The 15,024-nt window shown below is 35.4% G+C and overlaps 1 protein-coding gene across 1 annotated transcript in view; it reads right to left on the bottom strand.

The window, feature by feature from the left end:
* Positions 1–9,083, bottom strand: part of LOC129240483 (peroxisomal ATPase PEX1) — a 49,942-nt gene extending 40,859 nt beyond the window's left edge. The window contains exons 1-8 of the mRNA XM_054876311.1: positions 8,777–9,083; positions 8,443–8,563; positions 5,218–5,321; positions 2,909–3,023; positions 1,804–2,847; positions 824–939; positions 309–765; positions 48–244 (exon numbers count right to left, since the gene is read on the bottom strand). Coding sequence (XP_054732286.1) covers positions 48–244; positions 309–765; positions 824–939; positions 1,804–2,847; positions 2,909–3,023; positions 5,218–5,321; positions 8,443–8,563; positions 8,777–8,869 — 2,247 coding nt within the window. The 5' untranslated portion in view covers positions 8,870–9,083. The remainder of the gene's footprint in view (positions 1–47; positions 245–308; positions 766–823; positions 940–1,803; positions 2,848–2,908; positions 3,024–5,217; positions 5,322–8,442; positions 8,564–8,776) is intronic.
* Between the last annotated feature and the right edge of the window lie 5,941 nt (positions 9,084–15,024).

Raw genomic sequence — 15,024 nt, 5'->3', positions numbered from 1 at the left:
AAAGTATTACAAATTTTCGATTGTAAAAATGCAAAAGTATTACTTACTCTTGAAGGCCACATTAAAACCTCCTCCAATACCGAAACAACTTGTTCCAAACCAGGCACTTCTTCGACAGACAATTCCTCAAGACTGTCGTCATCGTTAACCTTTTGGTGATTTTCAATACCTTGAAGGCAATACGAGTTCGTGCTCGCTAAGGAATCGATTAAAAGCTCATTCGTTAAAATAGGATGTGTTTTATCTGAAAATACGTGGATATATTATCCATAACAAGTCATCGTCGAAATAATTTTAAATTAACCTACTTATTCTATATGCATAGAATATTGCACGCTCAACAAACTGCACTAAGTCTCCTTTAGTGTAGCCTTCGGTCAAGTTTGCAAACTTTCGCAAATCTAATTTTTCCGATTCAATGTGACTGCACAGTTCTTTAAGTATCACTTCCCTCGCTTCGCGTTCTAAATTAGGCAGTTTAGTTACATTCTGGAAAAGATGGCGTCCACGCGGTGAATATAGACGTTTATTCAGTGCTTGGAGTTCATTAACTGTCGCAACCACCGCAATCGGATTGGTGCTGGTGTATTGCACAATCAACTGGTGCACCGTATCAGCAATTCGGTTGTAGTACTCGCCATCTTGCGTTGCTTGATCGCCCGTAGAATGAGCCAGCACATCGAGATTCTCCAACACAACAATAGAAGGTGCATTTTGTAAACAGCTGGTGAATATACTACGCAAGTCTTTTTGTATCGATTCAGCCTGAAAAAATAAAAAAACTTATAATTTGCATATGGAAGTCAAACTAAGGAATCCAAACCTTTCTTCCTTTACTCCGTGAACAGTAGAATATATCAAAAAAGCAAAAATAAGGCTTCTTCACCAATTCATTCAATACCCGTTCTACTAACACAGTTTTACCAGTACCGGACGCACCTATGGAATTATAAATTTTACTTGGTGGTAACTTGTGGTTGTAGCTGCTTATAGAGGTAAAATCATCAGACGCCGTCGTCAGGCAGGAGCATTACAGAATTTTTTTCGACGATACCAAAGGAAGAAGGGGTGTATGAGCAGGTTTAAGAGTATGTGAAGAGCTAGTTAGTGCCATACGCGGGGTACCTTCATTACTTAAAAGATGATTCTTGAGGTCAGGCACAATAACTCAATATGATAGACATCCTGTTATATTGGGTAGTCGGGTTAGATAGGGACCATACAGCGGACCAAATTTTACTCAAGCCAGAGGCTAAATAGAAGATTTTCAAGTGCAACCAGGTCATCTACAAACTAGTTATGGAATCTCCAAATGAATATGCTTTAAGTCATCCCGGGATTGCCCTGACAAGAGTGATCACGCTCGTTTTGCTACATCACCTGGGAAATAAGGGCGGATTTTCCAGCGGTCCAACTACTACTCTGTCGTGTCGGCGGTGTGTAGCAACCGGGGAGTGGCGATCGTTTACAGGGATTCGAACGGTAAGAAGGCTTATGGGAATGTAAGACACGAAGCTCCGTGTAGGTCCAGGAGGATGGTGGAGAACGCACAATTATTGTACCATATTACCACCATTGTTGTAATGATTGCACCTAACCGAAGTAGAAATTGGATGTAGCCTTCTCTAGCAGTCGCAACAGGTATACACTTTGGGTACGGGGTTGTGCTCTTTGCCAGCCTGGATCGAAAGTATGAAAAACAATCCCACTGCTTGGTGCTGCTCCAATGACGATGGACGGAAGATGGGGTTAACCGAAACAAACAGGGTTGGATCGCTGAGGTGACTGCCCTTATATGCTTACCTGCTATTAGAACATTCCCCTGCCTGAGTACTGCATTCTTTGAATCCAAGCACAAATTCATTTTCAACTCTTCAACTAAATTGGCAACAATTTTATCAAATGCCGGCAGTTTTATCAAATCTTTAACACTCAATGTGGATTCTATTTTCGGTTGTACTTCAATTATCTCATCGACTTTACGAACTAAATCTGCTGCATAGATTTTTGACTCTTTTAAAAATTGCGAGTCTATAACACAATATCGAAAATGTTCAGGTAAAATGCCAACAGTCACAATCAGATCCTCCTCCAAACGTACAACCTCGTCTTGATTCAAAAGCATGGGCGATTTATTCGTTTTTTCAATAACATAACGTTTGAAGGCGTTCTCAATAATCTTGTAATGGGTCTTCTTTTGCGCATATAACTCTATTTTCTCCACAAAATTAACAACTGAGGCTTTGGGTTTTAGTACAACCTTTTCCATTTCCTTCAAATTCAATTTCTGCATGAGATTCAAATTCACTTGAATGCTGGTGTGCGCGGTGCGGGGAAGCTCATCATCTGCCAGCACACGTACTTTCACATAGTATTCATGTTCACTAGGCGTCTTCATGTGATAGACTTTATCCAATTCCAAAAACTCAGGCCAGTTACTTTTACTGAGGAATACATCCGAAAATTGTGAATTTTCTTGCCATTCACCGCTAACTGCTCGGAACTCGAATATGTGGGTACTTTCTCGGCGCAAGTCTTTCTTCAAACGTACGATTTTGTCGTTACGGCTGATTTTCGCTAACGACTCCGAACGTGTTAGCTTGTTAATATTTTTTTCCGTTGTAGAACGGGCCAAGTGAGTCTCGCCATTTGTATCAGCTTGATTACGAATCTGAGCGGAGGTACGACAACGGACTAATTCTCTTGAGTGATTCAGGCTTTGCTCGCTGGTATCCGAAGAAGTATCGTTGCTGCTTCCATTAGTAATGTCTTTGTACAGGTTTGGTGCTATAACCAGTTCTGTGTTGTGGTCAATCCGGCCATATGAAACAATTGGACGCAAACGATCTATAAACATTTTCGAAATGTATTTTCATGACTACTTGGAAATTCGAAGAGTTTAACTTACCTACTGTTAAGGCCACTTGCATCGATTTGTTTATCCATACTATAAGAATTTGTGTAGAATTAACAATTCGAGTTTGTTCAAGGACACTATTTGATATTTTTTCACCGCTAAGTTCCTATAAAAGGTAAAAAATATACTTATTGAAATATTGTAAGGCATTTGAACCTATTGAACTATCGATATAAATAACTATGGTTTGACAGCTGAGATTGGCAAACTGTGTGGAAATGTCTGTACAGGAAGCTTTGACAAGTCATCATGGAGTGTACATATAACGCCAGATAACGCTTTCAAAATTTGGAAACTTACTTTGCAAAACAAAATATATCGAAGTGTTGAAGAATACGCCGAAATGTCGATTGCTAGTCGTTCTCAACTTTTTGGCCTTGCCCGCCGACTACATGGAAAATTTTACGTAAGGATCTAGGCAAAGGTGAGGTTAGGTTATGGTGGTAATCAGTCTGTACAACCAACTTACTTAGACCTTACAGGTCCGTTGTAATACCACTGCGCGACACGGAAACTTCATTTATTTTTTTGCGTGGAACCATTTTGTGACTCTTATTAAGCGCAGGATTGGTCCCATCCCCACGCCAGACAGTTTCGTAAGGGAATTGAAAGAAATATTTACCTAGAAAATCTGTTTTAATTTTAGCTAAGGCTGGACAATTGGCAGAGGAAGTGCTCAACTGCTTCTTGGATCTTGGCTTACGTTAAAATACAGCTCGCACAAGAATTGAGCCAAATAAGCTGTTGCAACAACAACCATCGTTTGCGCCGCATTTGTACTTATTCGACTCCTTTAGATTTATTGAAAAAATTGTACTGATCGAATGGACCAAGTAACTCGTAGCCACGGCAGATATATGCCGGATATCATATTCAAAAAATAAATGTCATGAAATTATATACCAAATTATACAAAAAAATCATTCCAACAATATTCCTGTTTTGTATTATCATTTTAAGTTCTCAAGCTCTTAATAAAACACCCGATACAAGGCGGCGCAAAATTATAAATCTTCCGATAGGATAATTAATTTTGTATGCATAAATAGAAAAATAAAATAAGCAAAATTAAAATTAAAACTTTATAATATATTTAGAAGAACTTTATATATTATGAAGAAGTATAATAATAGAAGATAGCAGATAAACATATTTAACATCGGTATATTAGTATTTTTTATAAAAACAAGGTACGCTGGGCTGCTGCAGTTGCCGAGTTCAATACCATTACACTGGGGACATGGCACATGAAATGATAGAAAAGTTCCCACGACAGTCGGTTCTACGGAACCGGAACGACCCGGATTTATATCCGGCCAAGGACTGTCACTTTAGCAGCATTCCTAGTATATGCACCGGGAATGTTTATGCTGCTACAACAACAACATAGAAAAGTTTACTTCTAATGGTAAACTTGTAGCGGGTTAAACTCCTACCTATCCAGCATCGACGCCCAATACCCAATATGTATATGTCCGGCATGTGAAGCAACTGGCAGTATCGTGCCACCCACCTATTTTCCCTCCTATCTCCTATCCACCCTCCTAAACCAACTCACCTAACACCGCTTTCCCGCTGTACCCAATCCATCGAAACAGTATGTTTACTGGGCCCGCTAACGAGCTGAGTTAGACGATAACGATCCGCACTTACAGAACTTAATGTACTTCTACAACAACAACATCCGCTTTTCGAAGGCTACTTTAAAATTTTGGCCTCTCCATTGTAAGCAACTAACAAAGGATATACACTAATTACACTTACATATGCCTGTACATATATTTATAGTTATGCTTTTTTATTTCTGAGCTAACAAAGCTTACTCTTACATACGTATGTACATTTGCGAAATTATTTTATTAAGATAATCTTTAACGGCAAATATTCATGTGAACAATTTGATTTATCGAAAAGATGCCTAAATATAAAAAACACTTTCTTTTAAAAGGAGCATGAAAATATGTGGCCGCAAATAAACTTATGGGCTAATGACAAGTGGTTTCTTAAAACACTTAAACACCAAAATAAATGAAATGCTAAAATTACAAATCCCTTAATCTTTTAAGAACTGAACAGCTTGCATTGAACATATAAAGACGAGCGTGTACGTGTATACATATGTGTGTGAATAGTGTATTCACCTTGAAATTTTCGGAAAATCTATTAAAATAACGAATAAAATTCATTCATAAATGCTTTCTGTGAACTAATGCGATTGCGGTCAACCTGCACGCTGATACGAAAAAAAAGATAAATGTGTGGCATCTTTTCGCGCTGCACTATAAATAACTTTTACTCACAATTATTTCCCAGTCCTTGGCCGACACCGGTGTAACGAAAACGTTCCTCAATGTCAAGACGTCAGCGATGAGAGAACACTTCACCAAATCATTCTCACTCAGGCCTGATAAATATAAATAATTAAAAAATACAATAATTATTATTAGAAAGATGAAACATCTATTAGGCTTTTATATTTTGGAACGTCATTTCAGTTTTCACTGATGAAAATTTTGAACGAAATGTAAATTTTTTAGTTCAGTATCAATCACTTTTTGAGATACATATGTATGTACATATATAAGTATAGTGCTAGGCATTCAAATGAATGAAATGAAATGTGACATGCCTATTTACTCCTCATCTAATTCCAACACTTTAATGCCCGAGAGCACAGCAGTTAGAGTGACTGTTTTTGGATGGATATACATAAATCCGTGTCATTTCGGTAACCTAGAACCGACTATATCTGCCTGACCGTGTGCTCGATAACTCGAGCAAAAATTAATATGTCGGGTGTGTTTTTAAGAGCTTGAGAACATAAAATGATTTTTTTATTATAATCTGGTATATAATTTCATGGTATTTAGTATAATTTTTTGAATGTTCGCTGCGACTACGAGACTTTTACTTTTTCTAATAAATGTGGTCTTATGGCGTCAAAATATTGCAATAAATCGATTGTTAGGCGTGCTGTATGGCAAGTTGCGCCGTCTTGTTGGAACCAAATGTTATCGTTGTTTAGCTGATTCATTTTTGGAAACAAAAATGTAGTCTGCATGGCTTGATAGCGCTGGCCATTCACTGGAACGACAGCTTCTTCTAGCTCGTTTATTCTATCGTTATACGATTCATCTTGACTTGTCAAAGCTACCTGAACAGAAATCTCAACACAGTTTGGCCCTCTCAACTGTCAACCATAGTTAGCAATACCGGTAGTTCCCATGCAGCTAAAAAAAACACCCGATATTTCGAAGAAACTTGGTACACATATTACTTTCCGGGGTAGGTTGGTATTGACTTTTGGGTAAAGACGTGTAAAAACTATTATAAAACTACATATTAAGGGGGGAAGCTGGTCTAGAATTTTGAAAAAATCGAAAAATTTTTTTTTGTCTTAAAAGGTGCTTTAGGGTCTTAGAAATAATATACCAAATGAGGGATGCCAGCAAAAATGTCTAAATGCCCAAATTTTTCATTCGACGGCAGTGCCTCGCAGGTATGCCCCGAACGCTATTTACAACTTTAAACGCGTTTTTCTCGAAATCACTTTTTTTAAACTGGTCGAAGACATAACTCGAACAAATCTTTACCGATTCTTACGAAATTTTGACAATACATTCGAAATACCTTTCTACGGAGACGTACGTAGGATTTTTTATTTATATTACACAGTTTTTTTTTTTAATCAACAATTTTATGTCGTTCTTTATAGTGAAAATTGTAACTTTTTGTTCAAACGTGCACCATTTCGCGAAAAAACAAAATATCGAAAAAATCCTACGTACGTCTCTTTCTGTTGTTATATAGAAACTAAAAAAATTTTATTTTTTGATCCAGGACAAAAATTAAGGAGTTTACGTCTTCGGCAATGGACCCACTAGAAAAAAGGCGCCTTAGGAGAACTGCTGGACAGCGGCCATTTTGAAATTAATTCAGACGAAAAATTTTGTATTTGTACCATGAAAGCTATATTATTAAACCTATTTCACAGATTTTCGATTGATTCCTTTGTTGAGTCAAAATAAATTCATAAAATATGCCCATTTTTTGCGCTCTAGACCAGCTTCCCCCCTTAATAAAACTCGCCCAAACTTGCTGCGCTTATTGCCCTCGATCCCATTATTGAGATTGGACAGCACCCTACGGATTATACCATAATAAAACGGCTAGATTTTTATTCTTAGTAGGACTAGTGTTTCTTTCAAAAAAGCAAATTTACATATTTGTGATTTCTATGTCAAAACGAAATTATTTTTCCATAAGAATTAATATACATAGTTACTATATATCTAGCCATGGACTGTGACTCCCCAAACATTTATAGGGAATGTTTATGATCTTAAAACAAAGTAGATAATTCAGTATATTTATTTATAAGCGATTCAATAAATTAATTTCATCACTGAATCGTAAATTTATTTTATACTTTAAGCACAAAATAATTTTGGCGGCAAATACATATATTATACAACAACAACAATTATACATCATTTTATATTTTTGAAGCGCTTACTATTTTCATTTCAATTCAAACAATCCTAGATGAAATTAATAGACTGCATCTAAACAGGATTCACTAAATATTTACAATTAGATAAATTAATGTAGTCTGAATTTTGACTTTTATGTACTTTTTTTGCAGCAATATATGTATGTACATACATATGCAAGTATTTTTAGTTTTAGTATTTTTCAGCAGTTGTTCTATGCGAATTGAAGCAGTTTTTTTATTATTAATATAAATACTCCGCATTGTTATTATTTACAAACTTAAATTAACAGTTAAATTTGTTGTAAATTCATTCTAGGCGCACATATTTACCTAATAGTTAATACGAAATTACCGCAGCCTTAATAAAACTATTTGTTGGCATTTTTTGGCAGCGTGTTCAATAGACATTTGATATGTACAAGGCTGCACAAAAAGTATCTCCCTATTTGAGTACACTTGATTTTTACATTTCACAGAGGACAGTTACGAAATTAATTGTTTCGAAATGTAAAGGTATCGCCTGCCAGAATGTGGACTAATTGTTTGAATGTTCAACTTGAATTCTGGGTCAAATATCCGAGTCTGTGAAATCTACGACTCATCAAACGAGCAAGATTTCCGATCTCACTAAAAAATTTACATGCCTAACGTATATCCTATAATTCACGCCCAATACTAATCGCCTCTTCATAGTGCTCCTCAAAGCAATTCATTTAACAATACGTTTCTTAAGGTTGCCGTGAGTTGTCTTTAATGGTAATGCAAAATAATAAATGAAACTGAACTTGTATTACCTCTAGTGACTGACATCTATAACATAGCATTTTCGAAATGTGAAAATAATAAATTAATTGCTTCAAATAAACACGTGCATGCATGCTGGTAAAATGATAAGATTTTTAAATTATGTTTGCAAATTGCAATAACAGCAAATCAAAATAGGATGATACTTTTTGCATCACCTTGTAGTATAATGAGCAATCAGTGATAAATTACACTATTTTAAATTGTTATTTTTTGAATTGATTACCGATTTCTTTCGCCACTCTGGCATTGATCCCAATTTCGGTATCTTTGACTGCGCCCGCATGTGGCGCCCATGATGCGTAGTGTGTGTGCCCATTGTACTGTAAACTTAAGCAGCCAGTGTCCTAAACCATCAAGTTGTCAGCGTTGCGATAATAAAGCGTGTAAAAGGAAGGAAAATGTATTTTTAACTTTTGACATAATAGGGTAATAAGAAGATTGACGACATAAGTTTCTTACTACAAAGAAGTAGTCATCTTATCTCTCTATATAAATCTCCTCAAGCATTCATGCTTTCGAACACCAGCATGATCACTGTTGTTTACTTTTGTACTCACATATGTTGATACAACACCGTAATAGTTCTCAGGCAGTAAAAGAAAATTACTCTTAGTTGGGCGGAATACCACCTTAAAAGTACGTTTAAACATTTCACTTTATCTCGATTCCTTTACCATAAATAGCTTGTACATAATTTGGCTAAGGCCTGCAATTTCATTGACAGCGTACACTACAATTTTTATTCACATTATCAAATGGCAGAGGTTTTAATAATTCGCGTAATATATCTCTAAAAATAAAAAAAAATTATATAGAATTGGCGCATTAAACCAAATCTACAAATATACTGCCCATTTAACGCAATTTGAACTTTTGTACTTTGAAGTATTACATTCCCTTATTTCCATCTTCGTTCTCGTTAATGCGCTGCCAGATCGTGGGGAATAGACTAAAAAACAACAAAATAATTGTAAACTACTAACAAATTGTTTGCCTTTTAAAAACGTAGCTGGCCTTACCTCTTTAGAAAAGATTTGTATTGTTCCTAGATTCGTTAGCTCCATGAATGCATTATGTAAAACCGTTTTTCACAATTATCTTAATAACTTTGCATTGGCTGAAATTATAAATTGCTAACAAAATAATTTCCGTCAAATGTATAAAATCTATCAGTGCCAAAACTACAATAAATACCTACATAAAAAAATGTAGGTGATGTTGGTAGTCACGCACGCCATCCATATCTCTGCAACATTATATAACTATTATAAGCGCTGAATAAATCGCATATCAGATCAGCATTATGTTAAATATTTAATGGAATAAAATTTTAGTCCGTTATCAGATTACTGTTTCATTTGAATCCTTCCCACTGTTACGCATTGTTCTTCCAGCATTTGAAGAATATTTTATATTTAAACCTTCTTGCAAAATGGTCCACTATTTGAAGAAACTTTTAGAAATATATTGTTTTAAGATAAAAATATAACTCCTTTATTAATATATTTTTATGATCAAATTAACAGAATAATTACAGAATAATCACATATAAGTAGATGATCTACTCCTTCGTGCTTAACTCTCAATCCGTAATTAAAAAGCGAGATTTCCCATACAAAATGTCTCTCCCAAAATCTGAGATTATAAAACAATCCTAGATAATAACCATACTTTTGGACATACAACCCTGTGTTTTCTGTGTAATAGATCATTATTTTTAAGCGTGTAAAGAAAAACGACAAAGTAAGAACTAAATAGAATGGATGCCGGCAAAGAAAATAGGTTTGTAGACATAATTATAATAAAATGATGAATGAAGTATTATTATCTATGCATTTATATAACAGAAAAAAAGCGTGTTCCATAAACGTGTGCCCTCTTATTACTTATTCTAAAATGTAGTATCGAATATCGAATTCGTACTGCTGCCATAATTTTTTGAAACCTCAGTAAACATCGCTTACGGATTTCCTCCAACTGTTTATTATTAGCAGCCAAATGCGCAATTAAATTTGCTTTTCCTTGTATTTTCTTCATATCGTTAATAATAATTAAACAAAACCATAAACTACAAATAATTCCACCACGGCAATTTCTATAAAGAAAATCGTTTCACAACAGTATTGATAGCTAATTGTCAATTTTGGAGGTAATCTGCCATATGTGAACGGGAAGATTAATTTTATGAATTTATTGACAACGAATGCATATGTGAACGTACTTTAAATATCAAATTTTTAACATTTCAAAAATACATTTTATATACTCTGAGTCTCCCTATGTGGAGTTTTAAATTTGGCATTAATACCAATATGGCAGGGCTGTCTGAAATCTGTGTGAATGAACGAGTCACAACAAAAACGAAGATAATCTTTGTTTTATTTGTTTTGCTCCCACAGTTCATAATTTAACCTCCAGTGCTGCCAGAAAAAATTGCCAAAATGAAAGAGCTTTTTGTATAATTTTTGTTATAATTAATAAAAATATTACATAATTATAAAAATGTACCTTCTACATTGTTATAATTCCTCACAATCCTCTCATTTTTGGTGCATATGCTGATAGAGCTCCATGCTGCCGCCGATGACAAATGGGTTTGAAAATAAATTCATGAATAACACAGGAAAACAACCAAAAAACTTTTTCGATAATTTTAACTAATTACTTTGTAATTTGGTGTCCTGATTACGAAAAAAATTATTAAAAAGTTATATCACCCATCAATTTTTCACATTTTACAATTAAGTAAAAATAAAGTTTATGTACCAAAGTGTATCGGATATATTTCACAGTCCTGCGAGGTACAGTTTCTAAAAGGACTATGGGTGTTTCTTGAAGGTTTTTTTATGCTGAAAACGAATATGACCTTGAAAATGCTCCAGCACGTCAGGATTTTTGGCAATTTGAGGTTAAATTAATTAATTTTTTTTTTGAGCAAGGTACTTTTTTTTTTTTAATTTTCCACAACGGCATCGCAAAGTACTAGTCTTCAGCTTTAAAATCCATTTTTAAAAATATTTTTGCGATTAATATAAAAAAAGTTATACTATTTTGAATTCGCCCTTTACAGGGGCGTTAGAGAGTTAGAAAGGTTGAATTTGCATATCTAAAAGTCTCCAATTCAAAATAGAATAACTTTTTTTATATTAATCGTAAAAATATTTTTAAAAAAGGACCTTAACGGTAAAGAGAGGTACTTTGCGATGCCGTTGTGGAACATTTAAAAAAAAATTTACCTTGCTCAAAAAAAAAAATTAAAAAAATGGCCAAAATCTGCATTTTTTGACTATTTAACAGGCCAACAAATTGCCAAAAATCCAGACGTGCTGGAGCATTTTCAAGATCATATTCGTTTTCAGCATAAAAAAACCTTCAAGAAACACCCATAGCGGTTGTAGAAACTGTAAAAAAGCGAGATTTCGCAGGCATGTGTAATTAATTGCTATTGGAAAATTGGATTGGACCAATTAAAGCCTTCATTAATTGGCTTGCAGTAGTAATTTTGCAAAATCTTATATTCCGAATGGTTTTGTTGACACCTAATTAATATCAGCTTAATTCAACTCCAAATTTTGTTTTTCAAACGGGTAACTTTATGTATTTGAAATACAGTAAAACTTAGCTTAAGTTAAAACTTTGACTATTAAGTGCTTTAATCACTTAACTACTGTCAATCAACCTCTACCCCAAACATATTATCCTATATCCCTATACTTACGATATTATTTATTAAAGTATGTGTAGAGGAAATGAGATGAGGTCAATTTAATAAATACATTAAAAAAAATTGTTTAAAATTGGGGGTGGATGGGTGCCGTACAGAAAATGGGCTGGTTTAGTGCACGGCAGCTACTGGGTAAAATAGGTCAGACAGAAGCAATTCTAAGTTAATTTTGCAAGAAACTTTGATTAAAAAGGCGAAAATACTAACGAATATTAAGATGATAGAAAGTCTCCCATGGGTCTAATAGCAGGAGGTAAAAACTGATATCAAAGTTACGTTCCACCTACGTGTTCTAGAAGTTGCAATGCTGGCAAATAATGGCCAGGTCCAAAACACAATACAGTATGCGTTGGAGCATACGAGAATCCCAGGCGAAGCTGTAGCGCCTACAGCCGCGATGGTAGCAGTTCTCCAGCTAATCCCGCTACTGCTTCCTAGATCCCCAATAGGGAGAAGCAGAAATACAAAGCAAAAGTATTTGTAAAGTACACCCTTTCTACTGGCTAAGGTTCCAATAGGGCAGCGACCCATTATAATACCTGTGAGGACACTGGTAGTTGATCAGTTGAATCCAAACAGACATTCTGTCCTTTTAAGATTCAGTTTTGGCCAGAGGGCTTCGGAGATCCGCTCAAATCAATCGCAGTGAAAATTCGTTTAGCGGAATGCTTATGTCCTCTTTCATTTCCCTCCACTCCAGAGCGGCCGGGGACCCAACAAATTGTGGTGTTGTGTTGTTGGATAAGCGAAAGCGACCTTTTGCATTCTTTAACACATCTTGAATTGATGGGCGCTGAGGCCAAAGCCTTGATCGTTGCTTGACTATCCAAAAAAAATGGTAAGGTTTGCCGGAGGTAAGTAAGCCCATTAGTCTTATCCTTTTAGCTAATTTGTCTATAGTGTAGACAGCTTGAACACCGGTTTAGGAGTCTAAAAAAGCAATTTAAGGATAATTGTTCCGAGTGCACTCTCGATCCAGTGTCATTGTCCATCTTTGAGCCGTCAGTATAAATATGATGACCACTATCATCTGATTTGACTCTGCTCTGCCAAAAGAACAAAGGAAAGGCTCGAAATATTTATGTAACACATTTCGAAGTATTAAAAACATTACGCTTAAAAATTTTTAATTTCATTACGCTTAAAAATTTTTAGTTTTAGATAACAAAGGTTCTGCCAAAGTTCTTAAAGTTAGAACCGCTAAAGTCAGATAAATTTGTCATAAAAAGCTAAGGATGAAAGGTAGAACACTTTAAGAACCTTTTACTTTACTTAATACAAGTGAACAACTTGACTAGCATTACCATGGTTTCATCCTTGCAGACACCTGCTTGAGCCAGAGCCGCCTCTTAGGCACGTCAGGAGACACCTTTTAAACTATGCAGACGAGATCTAGGGCAAAACTGACAGAAATCACTGGACCAGACAGTATTCAGACACTCAATAAACGACATTCACCGGGAGGCCGTCACCACCTTCTTAAGCTCCCACCCTATGAATGCTGTAATCGGAGACCAATCACCACCTATTGCAGATGAAGAGCTCCACCTTCCCCGTGAGACACGCGTAACACTGGCACAACTACGTTCTGGATATTGTAGCAGGTCAAACTCCTACTTATCCAGAATTGACCCCGACTTACCAAACATATCGCACCCTAAATACAAAAGGGTCACAACTCAAAATGTTCCTTCTGCTCAAATATGTACGAGACGTTATCAATAAAACGGTCCGCGGATGACATATGGCAAAAATAATTTTTTTGTTTTTTGGTAGGACTGTTATAAGCTTACATGGCAAATTTCAGCGTGATATGTCACATAGTTTGTTTTCTGTGCTACTGTAAACAAGTCAAGCTCGAGTGTGGAAAATTTTGAGTTGTGACCCTTTTGTATTTAGGGTGCGATATGTGCGACATGTGAAGATACCTCGCACGACACTAACCACCTTTTCACATGCCCTCTAAAACCTACTCATCTAACACCCCTCTCCCTCTGGACCCAACCAGTCGAAACAGCATGTTTCCTGGGCCTACCTTTAGATGAGCCAGACGAAGACGACCGGTAATATACCCTACACTGACTGGGCTTCTATTACTGTTAAAATAACAAAACAAGAACTCGCATTACCATATCGTATATTGCTTTGTACTGCAGGGAAAATGTTGACTTGCATGGTGATCCTTTGTAATAACCACGAAAACCTAAAAAAACAAAAATAGTGTTTATTCGATAAATTCGTAGAAGAAGAAAATCTTAATAGACTATTTTTTATGCTAACTAAGTATATATTTTATTAATTTTATACGGTTGGAAAATACGATTTTTAGAGGTTTCTCGACTTTGGTGACACCTGTGGAACTTTGTTTTTTTCTTTGCAAAAATATTCTAATGCAATCAATGTGGTATCGCTAGGGACCAAAAGGTCTATGCGGGGCTTATTGCCAACCGGGCTAACCTAACCTAACCTAATGTGAGTATTTATGCTGCTAATATGCGTAAAATCGAACTGTAAATAGAAAATTTAAGATATGTTTGGGCTCAGTTCCACCCAACGATACTATGAATAGGATTTTCTTTTTAAGGGGGACAGCTCCTCCAGACAACGAGTTTTTCAATCATTTTTTGCGATAAACTGAGAGTAATTATTCTCTTAAAAGAAATTACATATTAATATTCATACTTAAAATTAAATGTAAAAAAATGGCGGCGCTACGTGGCACCTTTAATTTGCGCCGTGGAATGTACAGCCTCTTGTAATAAACTTAAATCAACCTGACAAACATTTTTGATTAACTTCATCACTTCACTGACTTTATGGACATTTTAGACTTTCTATTAAGTTTAACACATTGAAAATATATTCTTTAGATTGTACAAGAATTTTCAGGGCAAACAAAAAAAAAATACCAGTCTAACGGTTAGACGCGATAGAAGTGAAACCTTCCGTAAAACAAACTGAGAGAGAATAAGACGAAAGCAGCATTAGGAGCGGGATAATTATAGGTTCATTATAATATTGCTATAAAGTTCATATTTTATTTTCTTCATTTTATTATTATTCATCCTCAATGTTTTCAAT

This window comes from Anastrepha obliqua, chromosome 3 (assembly GCF_027943255.1).
Source record: "Anastrepha obliqua isolate idAnaObli1 chromosome 3, idAnaObli1_1.0, whole genome shotgun sequence".
NCBI lineage: Eukaryota > Metazoa > Arthropoda > Insecta > Diptera > Tephritidae > Anastrepha > Anastrepha obliqua.
The sequence above is the reverse complement of the archived record's forward strand: the minus strand, read 5'-3'. Positions and strand labels throughout refer to the sequence as shown.